This window comes from Sorex fumeus, unplaced genomic scaffold (assembly GCF_029834395.1).
Source record: "Sorex fumeus unplaced genomic scaffold, SorFum_2.1 ptg000006l, whole genome shotgun sequence".
Lineage (NCBI taxonomy): Eukaryota > Metazoa > Chordata > Mammalia > Eulipotyphla > Soricidae > Sorex > Sorex fumeus.
The window spans coordinates 48,884,592-48,900,832 of record NW_026606063.1 but is presented as its reverse complement, the minus strand read 5'-3'; the positions used below and the strand labels follow the sequence as shown (position 1 = coordinate 48,900,832).

The following is a 16,241-nucleotide window of genomic DNA, read 5'->3' as shown; positions in this document are numbered from 1 at the left end:
GAAATGTCTGTATGTGTGTATCTGAAGAATAGACTTAGTGCTTTATTTTAAATGGCAAATACCATTTGAGAAAACAAGCTTCCCTGGGATTTGGGAGGGCTGTAAACAGTGGAGAGGAGTGGGGTGGCACTTTGAGGTTGCATTTTGCCTGTGGGGCACTGTAAGTGAATTAGACTCGTACTTCTTTCCCTTTTCGTTAAACATGAGGCGTACTGCCAATGACTGTGAGCCACGGTTCTTGAAAGTAATTGCTAGCTGTGTAGTGATTTCTCAGATCTGAAAGCCGAGTCAGGTACTGATTCTCACTTTGCATCAGCATTGAGAGGAGGAGGTGGAGGGAGTCTTGGGGCTTCCCGGCTCCAACTGTAGCTAGCATGAACCCAGGCCCGACTTCTTGTTCCCACTAAGAGACAAGCTCAGGAATGGCCCAGCCTTCCGGTCTCACTGTCGCCTTGCTAATGCCCTTATCCCCCATGGCCCAGCATTAGTGCTGCAGGCTGCTGCTCTCTCTCAGAAGCACTGAGCTGCAAACTGACCCTTCTCTGAGTGAGCAGAATCTGGGAAGGGCTAGTGAGGACCAGGGAGCAGATGGAAGCCTCCTGGATATGGAGAAGGAGGAAAATGCTCGCTCAGGCTCCCAGTGAGGGAGGCGGGTGGACACAATGAGGCAGCAGTCCTCAGGAAGAAGTGTCTTTCCTGCCTCCCATGACCTGAGCCTGGGCACTTCCTCTCTGAGGACTTGCGTGTCTGTTTTTCCCAGGAGAGTGAAGGAGGAGGGACCCCAAAGGACATGGAGATGCTGCTCCAGATTACCATGTTCACCTCAGGGCATCACAAGTCTTGGATTACCAGGCTCCTTGTCTCAACCTGGATAGACCAGGTGACTCGGCAGTTTATGTCATGGTAACAAGGAGGTCCTGAACTTTGGCCTGGTGGTGTTGGTGAGGGGAGAGTGTAGACCAGTGCAGGCAGCTTTCAGGGTTGGGGTTCGGGGTGGTCATTGGCCTAGCCCCTGACTAGTGGTTGGTGGCCACCTGCCTACCTTGTCAGTACCCCTTCAGGACAAAGGTCAGTCTTTGACTCAGTTTTGTGAGAGTGAGTCCTCTATGGATGATCTGGTAAAAATGTTTAATGACCAAATTTGTGCTTCAGCATTTGCTGGTCTCTCGGAAATGTGGGCCTTCTGTCCAGTGTAGTCCAGTCTGGTGTTGACGAGTGGGCCTTTGGGCTTGCTTGGACTATGGATGAGGAAAATCAAGTGAGGTATGGTAGTATTTCACCTGGAGTTTGGCCTTATCAATAAACAAGTTGCTTAGCAACCACGCCCACCTCCCCTATCTGTTTGAGATGTGTGCATGTTCGATTTAGAGACAAAATGTATATATAGCAAAGTTTTAGAGCCTTTAATAATTTTTAAGAAGATTGACTTTTTTTTTTTTTTTTTTTTTTTTTTTGCTTTTTGGGTCACACCTGGCAATGCACAGGGGTTATTCCTGTCTCTGCACTCAGGAATAACACCTGGCAGTGCTCAAGGGACCATATGGAATGCTGGGAATCGAATTCAGGTCGGCCGTGAGCAAGGCAAACGCCCTACCCGCTGTCCTATTGCTTTAGCCCCCAAGAAGATTGGCTTTTGAAAATAGGACTAGAGTTCCTTGAGTGTCATAACCTGGACAGCATTTGGTGGGGACTGAGTTTAGAATTCAGGACTCTTGAGTCGCACTATCAACTTCATCAGACTCCTCAGACTGGGCTCTGCCAGGGACCCAACGTGTGGCCTTGGGCAAGTTAAGTCATTGCTCCGGCTAGAGAGATAGTATGGGGTGAAGGGTGCCTTGCACGTGCCCAGCTCCAGTTCTGTTGCCCCATCTGTTCCCCCAGCACCACCAAGGGTCACTTACGAGCACAGAGCCAGGAATAATCCCTGATCACTGCCAGGTGTGATCACCAAACCAGACTCCTTCTTTGCAAGTGAAATCAATTCTCTGTGCATATTATAATGGGGTTGCTGGTTCCTGGTACATAAGTACTGCATTAAAGCAGATAGGTTTGTATTTTACTCTTCTTTTTAGGAGTTCATTCTAGTCGATGATTCCAGCTAGGCTGCACAGGCCTGGGGAAGACATGCATAAGATCTCAGGGGAATGTTGTGATGATCCCTGCTGGCCACTGGGGTCCCTGGGGTTCAGTATAGTCGTGGAGTATCCAGGGGGATGTGAGGCCATGGCATAGGCCAGTGCTGTGGGCTGCATAAACGGGAACCCAGCCTCAGGACATTAGGGTGATCCTCTCCCGGCTGCTGTCTCAGGCAGACCTATCATGTAGCAGCATTGCAGAATGTTAGAAGAATACTTAATCCCACTGTGAATAAACTGTCTTGTTTTTGAGTGGTATTTTATCTGAACATTCACATAGTTTAATCAGAGATTTTGAACGACTTTATAATTTTATCTATGCCCAGTGTAGTTTTTATGTGTCTACTGTGTCATTCTAAATACTTTACTTGCAAAATAAAGAAGGAAGTTGTTCCTTTCGTAAAACAAAATCAGCTGAAGTATTTTAGAAATTTCAGGACTCCTTCATCCCTGTTTGAGGACTTGATCCCAAAACATAAGGTGAAAATTTTAAATTGTTCTTTGTGGGATTTTTGATTTCCGTTGCTCAACAGTAAAAATTTCAGATTTTACTGTGAGGGTTGTATAACATCTTCACCAGCTTGGGGATAAGTTTTCTTAGACAAATTTTTCTCTAGCAATGTAACTTCCTGCTTCGAGGACACAGAATGGGTTTTTATTTCTGCAGTGGGAACATTTAGTCAGATATTCAGAGAACTTTTTCCCACAGATATTTTTATGGGGGTCATTGCTTTATCCTCTTTTCCATGAACTTTGTTTGTTGGAAGTGTCTGCCAAAACTGGAGTTCCCATGCCGGGGGCTGTGTGCCCAGGTCACAAGTGAACATTGACATTTGAACTCGATGGAAAATGTATATTGGAGAGTCTGGCTTCTCAGGTTGGTTTGGAAGACATGCCTTCAGCAAGTAGTTGTAAAATCAGCCCAAGTGTGCTGTGGGAAGTATAAATTCTTCAAGAAGGATGGTTGACATATTCTTAGCACAGGGTGGCTAGTTTTGGGGTGGGGGGGGGGCACACTCAGTTGTGTTCAGCTTATTACGGGAGCTTTGCAAAGGAATCACTCCTGGCAGGGGTCCAGGGACCATATGGGATGCTGTGGATCTCAGCCAGGTTGGCTACGTGCAAGGCACGTGCCCTACCCATTGTACTGTTGTTCCACGTAGCCACTTAACTCTTAGGGAATGTTCTCTGTGGTGGTACACTGGTAAAACTGTGTCCTGTCAGCTTCCTACTGGAGCCTCAACTAAGAAATGGCCAGGAAAAGATTCTGCAGCCTGGATCCTTAGGCAGAAGCAAGGTGAGGCTTGGGTGCCTTTGCTGAGGGCCAGAGAACCATCCTGACCAGATGGTGGGAGGGCTTGGGTTGTGATCGAGGAAGTAAAACCTTGGATTACACCAGAAAAAGCTGAACATCTTGGGCAAGGTCGGCACACTTAATACATTCTGTAGAGTTTGGTGCTTTCAGTGGTACCTAACTATGACTTCAAGTGGTTCTTTTTTGGGTTCCATATATCCTTCACCCCCAAAACTGAATTCATAACCTTCTCATTTATCCCAAATCTTTTCATTCATTCTGAATTTTTTCCTCAGAAATTAAATCAGGTTCAATGGCCTGCCATATTAAGTACCATGCTTCCCTTTTTTCTTCCTTAAGCTAACACTGTCATTTGCAGAAGTTTCAGGAATAGCCTACTGATAATAATTATTCCTTTCTGAGTTGAAAATTTCAGTGAGGGCTGGCAGTGTGACTTAGTCGCCACAAGCACCACACTGCCACACTCCCAACAACAACAAAAAAAAATCGAAAAGAGAGGGAAACCAGGAAATGGCAACTGGTGGGCTTGTCACAGCATTGCTGTTTTTTTCCCCAAATACCTTTCCATGTCCTTGTCCTCATTGTAGTTTCTCTCCACTCACCCATGTGTCCTTCCTTTGTTCTGTTTACTCAGGAGGCTAACACCTAGAAATCAGTGATGCTTACTCAGGTGCTGCTTTAGCAGTAGGTGAACTAACCCAACTAGAGCAATTTTTGAATCTTTTTTTTCTTTTTTTGAGTGGGGAGGGCAGGCTTTTTATTTCTATGGTAGTCAGGACCTACTCCCAGCTCTGGGCTAGGGGTTAGTTCCTTGTGCCAGGGAGCAAACCCCGGGCCTCTTGCAGGCAGCACTTGATTCAGCCACTTGAGACTAAGTCTCTGGCCTCAGATCATTTGTTTTTGAAAAGTATTCTGTCTCACTTCCAGGAGCCAAAACAAAATGCAAAACTATGATTTATTTTCTAAAAGATGGTCTATTTTTTTGGGGGGGGGGCACACCCAGTGATGCACAGGGGTTACACCTGGCTCATGTACTCAGGAATTACTCCTGGCAGTCTTGGGTCCATATGGGATGCTGGGAATCAAACCCAGATTGGCTGCATGCAAGGCAAACGCCCTACCCACTGTGCTATTGCTCCAGTCCCCAAGATGATCCATTCTTTGATAAACCAGATGCCTTTGAAGGTAAGGTTCTGCTTGGCACAGATCCCCTGGAGTCATATTGGCGTGCTGACGCCCCACCCGAGAGGGTTGACCTAGAAGAGTGTTTCCCCGAGACAGGTATAGTTGTTAGCATAGCCTTCATTAGTCATGTGTGACTTGAGACTCTTTTAAATTGTAGTTATGGAATAAGAAATGTGGGGGGGGTTTTTGGTACTAATTTATGGAGGAAGTTTTGAAAAGTTAAAAGATAACTTTCACTTATGATTGAAACTGTTTAGTAGTGATAGTAAAAAAAAAAAAAACAAGGTTAGGATTAAAGAGAGACAATTCCTACTCATCCAGTCAGGACAGTTAACATACAGCAGTGTCAAAGCATTTTCAGCACAGCTACCCAGAGACTGTTAGAATTCATTAAATTCAAAAATCCTCTGTGTAAAAAAGTAGTAAACACTATCCCTCACTAAAATAGTCACACTCCTTTGTTGTAGATTACAATCCACATTTGACACAGTGGCCTTGGAATCCTTCTTCCTTGACTGGGATTCCAGCTCTGTCCTTAACACAGTTATTCTTTGTTCCCTCAGGTATAAAACAGAAACAAAGGTGCCAATACCTACTTCATAGACTATGTCAAGTAAGATAATGCCTGGCTTCTTAACAATGGATCAGGACCCCATATAGAGTTGTAAATTGGCTTTGGGGGTATGTGTGAAATATATTGTCAGAGATAGAGTACAGAGGTTAAAGTCTTACCTTATGGCCATGGACATCCCTAGGTTGATCCCTAATGCTGTATCTGGTTCCCTGAGTACTGCCAGGAGTGATTTCTGAGCATAGCTGGGAATTGTCGAAATATAAACTAAAAACTTTATTTTAAGATTATCAGTAAATATTTTTGTATGCCTGTTATATATGCTTATGTGCCCAGGGTCACACAAATATTTTGGGGGCAGGAGGGGTTTGCAAATGGAAAAAATGTAAGAAGCCTTTGAATTCTGTGCCTGGGACTCAGTATGCCTTTCGGATTCTTTGTTGAATATTAATTTCCAGCAATAGCCTTAACTGCTTAAGAAACTCTGACACTGAATTGCTATTCCATTTTTTAGGTTGTTTTTATATTTAACATGAAGCTTATCTAAGTGGTTATTCTTACTTTTATTTTTTATTGAATCACCGTGAGATACAGTTAACAAACTTTATTTTATTTATTTATTTATTGAATCACCGTGGGAAAGGTTACAAAGCTTTCAGGTTTAGGTCTCAGTCATGCAAATATCAAACACATTTCCCTTTACCAATACTTATTTTTTACCATGAAGAACCCCAATAAGACCCCATCCCCCACCCCTCCCAGTCCCTGTGAGGCAGATGAATTCTAGTTAACACTCTATCTGCTTTGATTAGATTCATTGTTTCAATAAAAGATTCACCACTATTGTTTAGAGTTTACCCCCCCCCCCCCCAATCAGACATGCTGAAAAAGCATTGTGAAGTGATTTGCTTTTTACAGCTGGGTTCAAGAATTAAATGTTGGTTTTGGATTTCTGCTATTTTACTTATTGACCCTGGAAGTATTTCTACTGAAAGTCAGATAGTTAAGAAATTGGTTTCTGTGCTCTGGAGTTGTGGCTGTGCTGGAGAGCCACTAGTGGGGGGCAACTGGTGGCCTCGGTAGGGCGTGAAGGACGGACCGGAACGCCCCCCTTCCCATGAGGTTTTAGTCACCCCCACATCCCCGGCTCATACCTGCTGTCCACAAGGCTCCCATGCGGCCGCCATCCTTCTTTCCAGAGAGGAGAGGGCGAATGGGGCAACACCCTTTCCCCTCCGGACAGACATGATGGCCTGGATTAACGCATAGTCCTTTCCACTTTTCTGCTCCAAGCTGCTGGTTTCTGCATTATGTTCTTGTGCTTCTGGGGCTGTGGCCGTGCTGGAGAGCCGCTAGTGGGGGGCAACTGGTGACCTTGCTAGGGCGTGAAGGACGGACCGGAACGCCCCCCCTTCCCATGAGGTTTTCGTCGCCCCCAAACCCCGGCTCATACCTGCTGTCCACAAGGCTCCCATGCGGCCGCCATCCTTCTTTCCAGAGAAGAGAGGGCGAATGGGGCAACACCCTTTCCCTTCCGGCAGACTTGATGGCCTGGATTAACGCATAGTCCGTTCACTTTTCTGCTCCAAGCTGCTGGGTTATGCATTAAGTCCTTGTGTTTCTGGGCTGTGGCCGTGCTCCAAACTTAACTATGATTTTCAGAGAGAAACGTTGGGTGGTTTACTTCCCATGGTTCACTTTGTATATAGAGAGATGTCGCGCGGCCGCCTAAGCGGCCGCGCGGTTTTGAGGAAAAGTCCTAGTTCCCACATACTCGAGCTGTGCTTGTAGAGGCTTCTGGTCACCGGGGTTCCATCTGGGGGAGGCGGGATGCGGTACCTACCCCATCTGGGACTTCCCGATGATCTCGGCTCTTTTTGGAACCTGTTTTTTTTTTTTTTCCTTCGGGATCTGTGGATCCCGCCCTCCATGTAGTCCTTCTCTTCGGCTGAATGCTTTAGTTAACAAACTTTAAGTTTCAGTCATACAATGATTGAATTCCCATCCCTCCATCAGTACGCATTTTCCACCACCAATGTTTCCAGTATCCCTCCTGCCACCCCCACCCTACCCCACCCCCTGCCTCTGCAACAGGCACCTTTCTTCCTTCTTTCTTTCCTTTTTCTCTCTTTCTTTCTTTCTTTCTTTCTTTCTTTCTTTCTTTCTTTCTTTCTCTCTCTCTCTCTCTCTCTCTCTCTCTCTCTCTGTGTCTCTCTCTCTCTCTGTCTCTCTCACTCTCTCTCCAACCATCATTTACTTATTGGTCCCTTCTCCATCCTGTCTTTTCTCCCAGTACATGAGGCTGGCTTCCAAATTGTGGAGCTGTCCTTCTGGCTTTTGTCTCTACTGTTCTTAGGTGTTAGTCTGATATTATGTTACTTTATATTCCACAAATGAGTGCAGTCATTCTATGTCTGTTCCGGTCTTTCTGACTAATTTCACTTAGTGTGATACTCTCCATGTCCATTAAGTGGATATTCTCGTGTGGGTTATGCATTGAATGGTGTTGAACTCCGGAGTTACACCCCAGTGAACTGTTTCATTACTCTTTGTTCTGTAGCCTCAGCCTGCAGTCTATTCTTGACCTTTGATATTTCACTGAAATGCCATATTCATTTCTTTTTTCCTTTTTTCTCTATAAACTGCACCGATCTTAAGTTTATAATTTGAGTTTCGAGAAATGTACCTACTTATGGAACTCAATCCAGACATACATATTAAATTTCTGTCCCTCAGAAAAAGGTCTCTCCTGCACCTTTGTAGTTTAAAGCTATCCCTCATCATGTATAGTTTTCTAGGATATATATTAATTTTGCCTTCTTAAACCTAACAGAAATGGAACTTAGCAGGGGAGTGCCTTTCATGTAATGTTGCTAGTATACAGTACGATAATTATCAGTGTGGGTCTACTAGGATAAACTGGTATGAGGCTTCCCTTCCCTTTCCTTTCCTTTCCTTTCCTTTCCTTTCCTTTCCTTTCCTTTCCTTTCCTTTCCTTTCCCTTTCCCTTTCCCTTTCCCTTTCCCTTTCCTTTCCTTGTCACACCCAGCAGTGCACAGGAGTTTCTCCTGGAGGTGCTCAGGGGACCATATGGAATGCTGGGGATCGAACCCAGGTTGGCTGCATGCAAGCAAACATCCCCCGTCTCTCTTTTTTTTAACTTTAAATCTATTTTATTATTTATTAGTGAAACACCTTGAGGTACAGTTGTAGACTTACAAATTTTTGTGCTTGGGTTTCAATTATACAATGATCGAGTACCCATCCCTCCACCACCACAGATCCCAGTGCCCCTCCCATCCCCCGTTCCCCCATCCTACCCTGCCTTTGTGGCAGGGCATTCCCTTTTGTACTCTCTCTACTTTTGGGTGCTGTGGAAGCAAACACCCTTTTCTTTTCTTTCTTTCTTTTTTATTTTGCTCTTTGGGTCATACCCGGTGGTGCTCAGGGGTTACTCCTGGCTTTGCACTCAGGAATCACTCCTGGCGGTGCCCGGGGGATCATATGGGATGCTGGGAATCAAACCTGGGTTGGCCGTGTGTTGCTCCACCCCTTTTTTAAAAATCCTTAGTCTCTTAAGATACTCAGTGATACTAATGTCTCTTCTTCCATCTCCTATCCCCCTGCAACCTTGGGCAAGAGCTTAATCTTTGTTTTTGGTTTTCTCATCTGTTTCTTGTTTTGGTTTTTTTTTTGGGGGGGGGCAGGGAGGGGTGTCACGCCTGGCTGTGCACAGGGCTTGCTGCTGGTTCCTTGCTCAGGGATTACTCCTGGCAGATATGTGTTACTGGGGATCAAACCTTGTCTGGCTACATGTAAGACAAGCACCTTACCCTTTGTAATATCTCTCCAGTTCCATGGTTTCCTCATCTGCAAATGGTGGGTTGGAAAATCAATTCAGGGTTGAGACCATCATATTTTAAACAATGAAATGAAATCAATAGAAAATCAGCGAAATTTTCACATTTCACAGTTTCCACAGATGGAGCTACACATACTTGTGAATTGTGAGCAAATAAGTTTGCTGTATACAATTTTTTGTTTCTTTGTAAGCAAGGAAGTTGAACATCTGTGGGGCTTATTCAGCATGTATCTGCCAGGGGTGTCAGCTGCTCAGTCACTTAAGTGCTTGCTATAGGCCTCTGCATGTATACATAAAGAGCTTTCAGCCATCCTTTGGAATAGGTCATTTTCTCTATTTTATAGATGGAGAAGTCACAATATCAATACAGTGTCGTCATGTTCTCTGAGCCAAGATGAAAGGGCCATGAATTGAGCCATGGCAATGGCAAATTTAGTATCAACTCAAAACCACACTTCGGGGTCAGCGAGAGAACTCAAGGGCTGGGGTACAAGTTCTGCATATAGGAGGCCCCTGTTTAGTCCTCAGCACCACATGGTCCCCGAATACAACCAAGTGTGCCCCCCAAACCGAAAAATAAACTTTGAGTCCAGTGGTGACAGAGACCGAGAGGCAGGCAAGTGACTTAAGTGAGCACATGCGAGCAAATGCAAACTGGTCATTAATATGGTGCCTCCTCCCTTTTATTCCAGATATGAGAAATGAGTGTTGGACGTCGAAGAATAAAGTTGTTGGGTATCCTGATGATGGTAAATGTCTTCATTTATTTGATTGTGGAAGTCTCCAAAAATAGTAACCCAGAGAAGAATGCCAAGGGGGAAGTCATAATACCCAAAGAAAAGTTCTGGAGGATATCGGAGCCACCTGCGGCCTATTGGAACAGAGAACAAGAGAAACTGAACAGGAAGTACAATCCCATTCTGAACATGTTTGCCAACCAGACGGGGGATGCATATGGGTTTTCTAATACAAGCCATCTGAATTACTGTGAACCTGACCTGAGGGTCACATCCATTGTTTCAGGCTTCAGCAGTTTGCCAGACAGATTTAAAGACTTCCTACTGTATCTGAGATGTCGAAATTATTCCCTGCTCATCGATCAGCCAAATAAGTGTGCAAAGAAACCCTTCCTGTTGCTGGCGATTAAGTCCCTCACTTCACATTTTGCTCGAAGGCAAGCCATTCGGGAGTCTTGGGGCCGAGAAACCAATGTGGGAAACCACACAGTGGTGCGGGTCTTCTTGCTGGGCCAGACTCCCCCAGAGGACAACCACCCTGACCTGTCCTACATGCTGAAATACGAGAGCGAGAAGCACCAGGACATTCTCCTGTGGAACTACAGAGACACTTTCTTCAACCTGTCTCTGAAGGAAGTGCTCTTTCTCAAGTGGGTGAGCACCTCCTGCCCGGATGCAGAGTTCGTTTTCAAGGGCGATGACGATGTCTTTGTGAACACCCACCATATCCTGAATTACTTGAATAGCTTATCTAAGAAGAAGGCCAAAGATTTGTTTATAGGTGACGTGATCCACAATGCTGGACCTCATCGGAATAAGAAACTGAAGTACTACATCCCTGAAGTTGTTTACACTGGTGTCTACCCGCCTTACGCGGGGGGAGGTGGATTCCTCTTCTCGGGCCCCCTGGCCTTGAGGCTGTACAATGTCACTGACCGGGTCCTTCTCTACCCCATTGATGACGTTTATACTGGAATGTGCCTTCAGAAACTTGGCCTCGTTCCAGAGAAACATGATGGCTTCAAGACCTTTGATATAGAAGAGAAGAACAAGAATAACATTTGTTCCTATCTCAATCTGATGTTAGTACACAGTAGAAAACCTCAGGAGATGATTGATATATGGTCTCGATTGCAAAATGTTCATTTAAAATGTTAAAATAGGTTACAAACTAACTTTTGCATAGGAAGGCTTATCTTGAATAGTTCCCATGTTGTATTGCTACACACTAGGGATAATTTCTATGTAAACCATCAAAATTGCCTTCATAAGTAGTATCTATTTGCAGGCTTTTCTGTCCTCCAATGTGGTACTTTCTGAAGAGGGAAACCAGAGCATTCATGTTTTCAGGGAAGTTGCAGTTGGATAATTGGCTAGTGGTCATTAGTTTCTCATTGATCCCTTGAATGATCCCTTGAATCATCTGAACCCTTAAGTTTGTGAATTTAGCCATTTAAAATTTTTTGTTTTTCTCTCATGGTAATGTTTCTGTTTTTCATTATGACAGAATTATCTGCAGTTTAGTTGTTTATAAACCTATTGGCTACAAAAACTTTTGTTATGTACAAGTATTGGTTTTTTTGTAAAATGGAATTAACATTTATTTTTAGAGTCTTTGGATTCTTTTTTTGGTCTAGAAAAATTGACTTCCTTTTAAATGTCCTGCTGCCTCGACAGTATTTACTTGTGTTAATTTTATCAGTAAATTTTGTAAAATTAGAATCATTGTGTAATATTTTATCTCATTTATTTTGTGGTCTTCAGTCATAATAAGGAGCAAGTTTAACTTATATTTGGTTTGCTGGATGGAGTCATAGTTCTCCATTTTTAGTATTTGAAAAAATCGGAGTATGATTCCATAATGGCCAACAAGGATTGAATTGATCCTGGGAGCCATATTTTGTTTATGGTTTTCCAGTATAGCCCAGGAAAGCAAATGTAACTTCTGAGTGAAAAGATTAAAGTTGCAGACCTTTTCATGAGTAACAGTCTGTCAGTTTAAAACTCCAGGATTCTGTTCTTGCCATATTTTCACATGTTGCTTATAGAAAATAGTTATACTGAGTAGTGACTCTTCCCTGTCTCGGTGTAGAAGTGCCTGTGTTTTTATTTATTATTCAGATCAAAGACCAAAACATTTTCTTAAATATATTTTGTGTAATATTTTATTTGTATACAGTGTTGTTAAAATATTTAATTAGAGCATGACATTGTAAGTGTTAAGTTGTAATATATGTTTATTAAAGCTAATTGTTATTTTTGAATTTTAAAGTGTTTTTTTTTTTGAGGGTGGGTGTAAACTAGTTTAAAATTATGCCAAACTGCTATATATATATTGTAAAATGCTTTCTTGAAATATTTTTGTGTTTATAGAATTGAAGATTCTTACCAGATGTGACACTTGAGGATTGTGAGAAGGTAGAAATAAAGTCACTGTATTTTTAATTATCTTGTGTAATTTCTGTCTTTTTTTTTTCCTTCAGTTTTTCTTTTTGTTTTTGGGACACTGGCTGTGCTCAGAGCTCACTCTTGGCTCTCTACACAGGGGGTCACTCCTGGAAGGTTTGGGGAACCATAGCAGTGCCATTGTTACTTTGACCAAATGTATGATTAAAAAACATTTTTTAACTTATTTGGTAATTTAGTTTTGAGGCCACACTCAGCAGTGCTCAGGGCTCTCTCCTGGCTCTTTCTCAGGCATCATTTCTGGAGGGACCAGGGAGACCATATGGGGTATCAGGGATTCACCCTGGGTCTGCCAAGTACAAAGTAAGCGCCCTACCCACTGTGCTATCTTTCCAGCCCTATAATAATCCTTTATGGTTTGTTACCACTACTTGACTAATTTTGCTCACAGAGGCCATTTCCCCCAGAAACTGATCCAGTAGTACTGAACTGTAACATTTTTCTGCCTCACTGGGCCCTTTATTTTTGCATTTAAAATTCTTAAAAGTGTTTTCCCACTGAGAATTGTTAAGGAGAAGCATGAATAATTATTATGCTTCCTTTCATTCTCAGTGAGTATGAAGAACTAGGAATTAGAGCAGCCCTGTTGAGACTGTACGAACTATGATATCTGTTTTGGAATTTTCATCCACAATAGCAGGCAGCCTTGACCTCTCAAGTCTCTTTCTTAGAAAAGACGAATAGCACAGGGGCTCAGAGTGCCTGCTGAGCAAGCATATGGTCAGAGCTCAAACTCCCAGTGTCCCACATACACCCAAGGCATCCCTGACAGCCCTGTTGTCAGAACTCCCGGCACCACATGTGATGTCTGGCCACACCACAGCGAGATGTGTGCAAGCACCACATAAAGGGGCATGGCAGGCCCCTGGCCAGCACAACTGAAAAGGTAAGTGAGCATCTCAGTCATGACTTGTATACCTCAGTGAAGAATGGGGGGCCTGGCTTGCACATACCGAGCACCCTGTCCACCAGAGTGTATATCTCGGGGAGCACCACAGCCTCTGAGGGGCAGCCCCAGCCAATATCAGAGCCTGGGGTATGTGCAGCTCTGCTTATTGTAATATAGACCATAAGAGGAGGAGAGGAAATTAAAAAAGCGAAAGCTTCTTTACTTTCCTATTCTCACTGCTTGTTTAATATTCAACAAATAGACATTTGATGAAGCCCAAGGCATTGAATTAGTCTTGGGACGGCATCTAGCAGACTGCTAAGAATTGGGAGGCCCTATCAGCGTCTCAAAGTACAAGACACAGATACTAGATGTGGTTTTGAAGACTGTTGTTAACTTGTTCCTTCTAGAGGTTTCCTGTGCCAGCATTTGGCTTCACTGCCCCTCGTGGTTGCTAGCATATTTCTCAGAGGGTCACCCTAGGTTTGAGTTTCTTCTTTTTCTTTTTCTTTTTGGTCATACCTGGCGATGCACAGGGGCCACTCCTGGCTCTGCACTCAGGAATTACCCATGGCGGTGCTTAGGGGACCATATGGGATGCCGGGAGTTGAACCTGGGTCGGCCGTGTGCAAGGCAAATGCTCTACCCATTGTGCTATTGCTCCAGGCCCTAGGTTTGGGTTTCGAGGAGAACAGTAATGCTCACAGAACTTTCACAATTTGTATGTCTTCATATAACTTATCTCTACATTTGCAGGTACCAGATTTCTTCTCTGAGGGAAATTTCTTTAGTTTTTCCTTAAAGGAATTCTCCTTTGAGATTTCAATGTCCTGCAGAGAAGGGAGAGAGCAGATTTTGGAGGCACTATTTGGAGGACCACTGACAGCTTCTTGCCAGCTTCTTGCGGCCTTCCTGTTGTGTTATTAGATCAAAGTCCTAGGTGCTGATGATGTTTGGTGGGTGAGATCATCTCTAGATCTTTCTTTTGTTTTCAGTGCTGGTGATCACACTCAACCTCATACAGTTAAGGCATATGTCTGTTACTGTGCCACATCTCTAGGCCTTTTTAATCTGGTGGAACTTTTCTGGCCAGCGCTGCCCATGTAGTCCAAGTGGCCTCCGAGCGGTGTAGGGTCCTCAGGCCCTTGCATTGAACCACTGAGTCCTTTTGGCCAAGTGTCATTGTGAGGGACTGAGCACTGTTTGGGAGGCACCCTCAAAAGAGAAAAAAATGGAGTCTTACTAAGTTTTGTGTGTGCTGGGGGCTTGGCCCTCTGATGTGCAGCTGCCCATTCCCTCGATCACTCTGGAAGGTGGGCTCCTTAGGCCATGTTGCTTCCATTTTTGTTCTGGGCTGTGCTTTTTCTCCAGTTGTCCTTTAACTCGGCTCCTTGTGTCCCAGCTTGCACACCGAGATCTTGCTATTGATGCTTTATAACATTTCTGTGCTGCTGTCTTGTGCTTCTTCATCTTTATCTTTGCATCCTTTTATTGTTAATTGAAGGTGATTTTGTCTGGGGGAGGAAGCAGACTGCATTTTCCTGAACTGGTGGGTCCTCAGGACTATAGCTGGCTTCCAGACTTGGACCACACTAACCGGATCATATATTATCTCCTATTTGTTTACAGTAGCTTCCTTCCTCACCAGCTTTCCCTCGCATCTGTTACACCAGGAGATGCCTCCTTGTCCTGTCAACTCCCTGGGCCAGAGCTTTGCACTGGCCCACATCATCTCTGGGCCTCTCCCACGGGGTCCTCTTTCTGCCCTCTGCAGTTCCCTCCCCATCCCCCCAACCTGGTGTTTTTACCACTCTTCGTCATCAACCCCACTTTTTATCACTTCTGTAAGAAGCGATTAGTTCTTCAAACCAAAGGCAAACCTGCACGTTTATTTCCAGCACACTTCTCCTCCCCTCCCCAGTGTCTAGGATTTCTTCTTGCCCTTGGGAATCCACTCACCCCTTTCCACTCTCCAGCCCTGTGCTGAATTCCATCCCCTTTACAGGCAGCCCAGTGCAGATGCTGTTATACGTCTCATTCAGTCACTCCCTGCCCCCACTCCTCTGGGCTATGGGTGTTTGAGTTTCCAGGGCTTGGGGAGACCTAAAACAGTGGGGTTTCATTTTGTGATTTCTAAGGTATACTTCCTGATTTAAAAGCACCCACCTGCCTATTCTCAAATCTGTGTTTTCTTGATGAAATCTAATTCAGTAATAGTACACATTTAAGTACAGCTGTGTTCCTGAGAGGCTTGGGTAGAGGGTAGAGTGGCTGCCTCCCAAGCAGGAGGCTGAGTTTGATCCCTGCCTCACATTGTCAAGCATGATCCCAAGGGCACTATTGTTTTTGACCCCCCAGTGCCACAGTGGTACAACTCCTGGTCTTGGCAGAAAGCAACAACAAAGGGAAGGGAACGGAAGTAAAAAAAAAAAAGAAAAAATCTTGCAAAAAATAAAGAGCTGGGGGCTCAAAAGGCTGGTGTACGTGTTCTGCGCATGGAGGCCTGTATCAGCCCCCTGCCACTGCCTGGGACCCTGAGCACCAGATGACCTCAGTACAGTTTGGAGTAGCCCCCAAGCACCACCAGATGTGACTTGATTTCAGTGTGCATGTTTTATGCATTGGAAGTCTGAACATTTTTATTTCTGGTCACCAATGTTGTTGCAACCAACTCAGTTATTCTTCTGAGCCAGTACAGGTTTGGAGAATCTTATATGTGGGAAACTTTAAATTAAAATAAAATTCAAAATTCATGAATTACTTTCTGATCTATAGAATAGTCATGGCTATAGCTGACTTTCCCTAGTTTAGCATCTTACACAGCTATATTACAGTGATAAAACTCAGCATTTCTTTAATTCTGTTACTGCACTGCAGATCTACTTTAATTTGATCATTTTTTTCCCCTTACTAGTAACCATTTTCCATTCAAGGTTCCATATTGCATTCAGTTATTTTTGTCGTGATCCCTAATCTGTTTCAGCTTGTCAGTCTTTTCTTGTACTTCATGACCTTTAATGCTTTTGAAAACTGGTTATTTGTAGAAGGGCTTTCAATTTGAGTTTGCCTGATGTTTTCTCA

General features: G+C 44.0%; 1 protein-coding gene across 1 annotated transcript in view; it reads left to right on the top strand.

Moving 5' to 3' along the window:
* B3GNT2 (UDP-GlcNAc:betaGal beta-1,3-N-acetylglucosaminyltransferase 2) overlaps nucleotides 1–12,251 on the top strand; it is a 32,998-nt gene extending 20,747 nt beyond the window's left edge. The window contains exon 2 of the mRNA XM_056123494.1: nucleotides 9,761–12,251. Coding sequence (XP_055979469.1) covers nucleotides 9,770–10,963 — 1,194 coding nt within the window. The 5' untranslated portion in view covers nucleotides 9,761–9,769 and the 3' untranslated portion in view covers nucleotides 10,964–12,251. The remainder of the gene's footprint in view (nucleotides 1–9,760) is intronic.
* The last annotated feature ends 3,990 nt before the right edge of the window (nucleotides 12,252–16,241 follow it).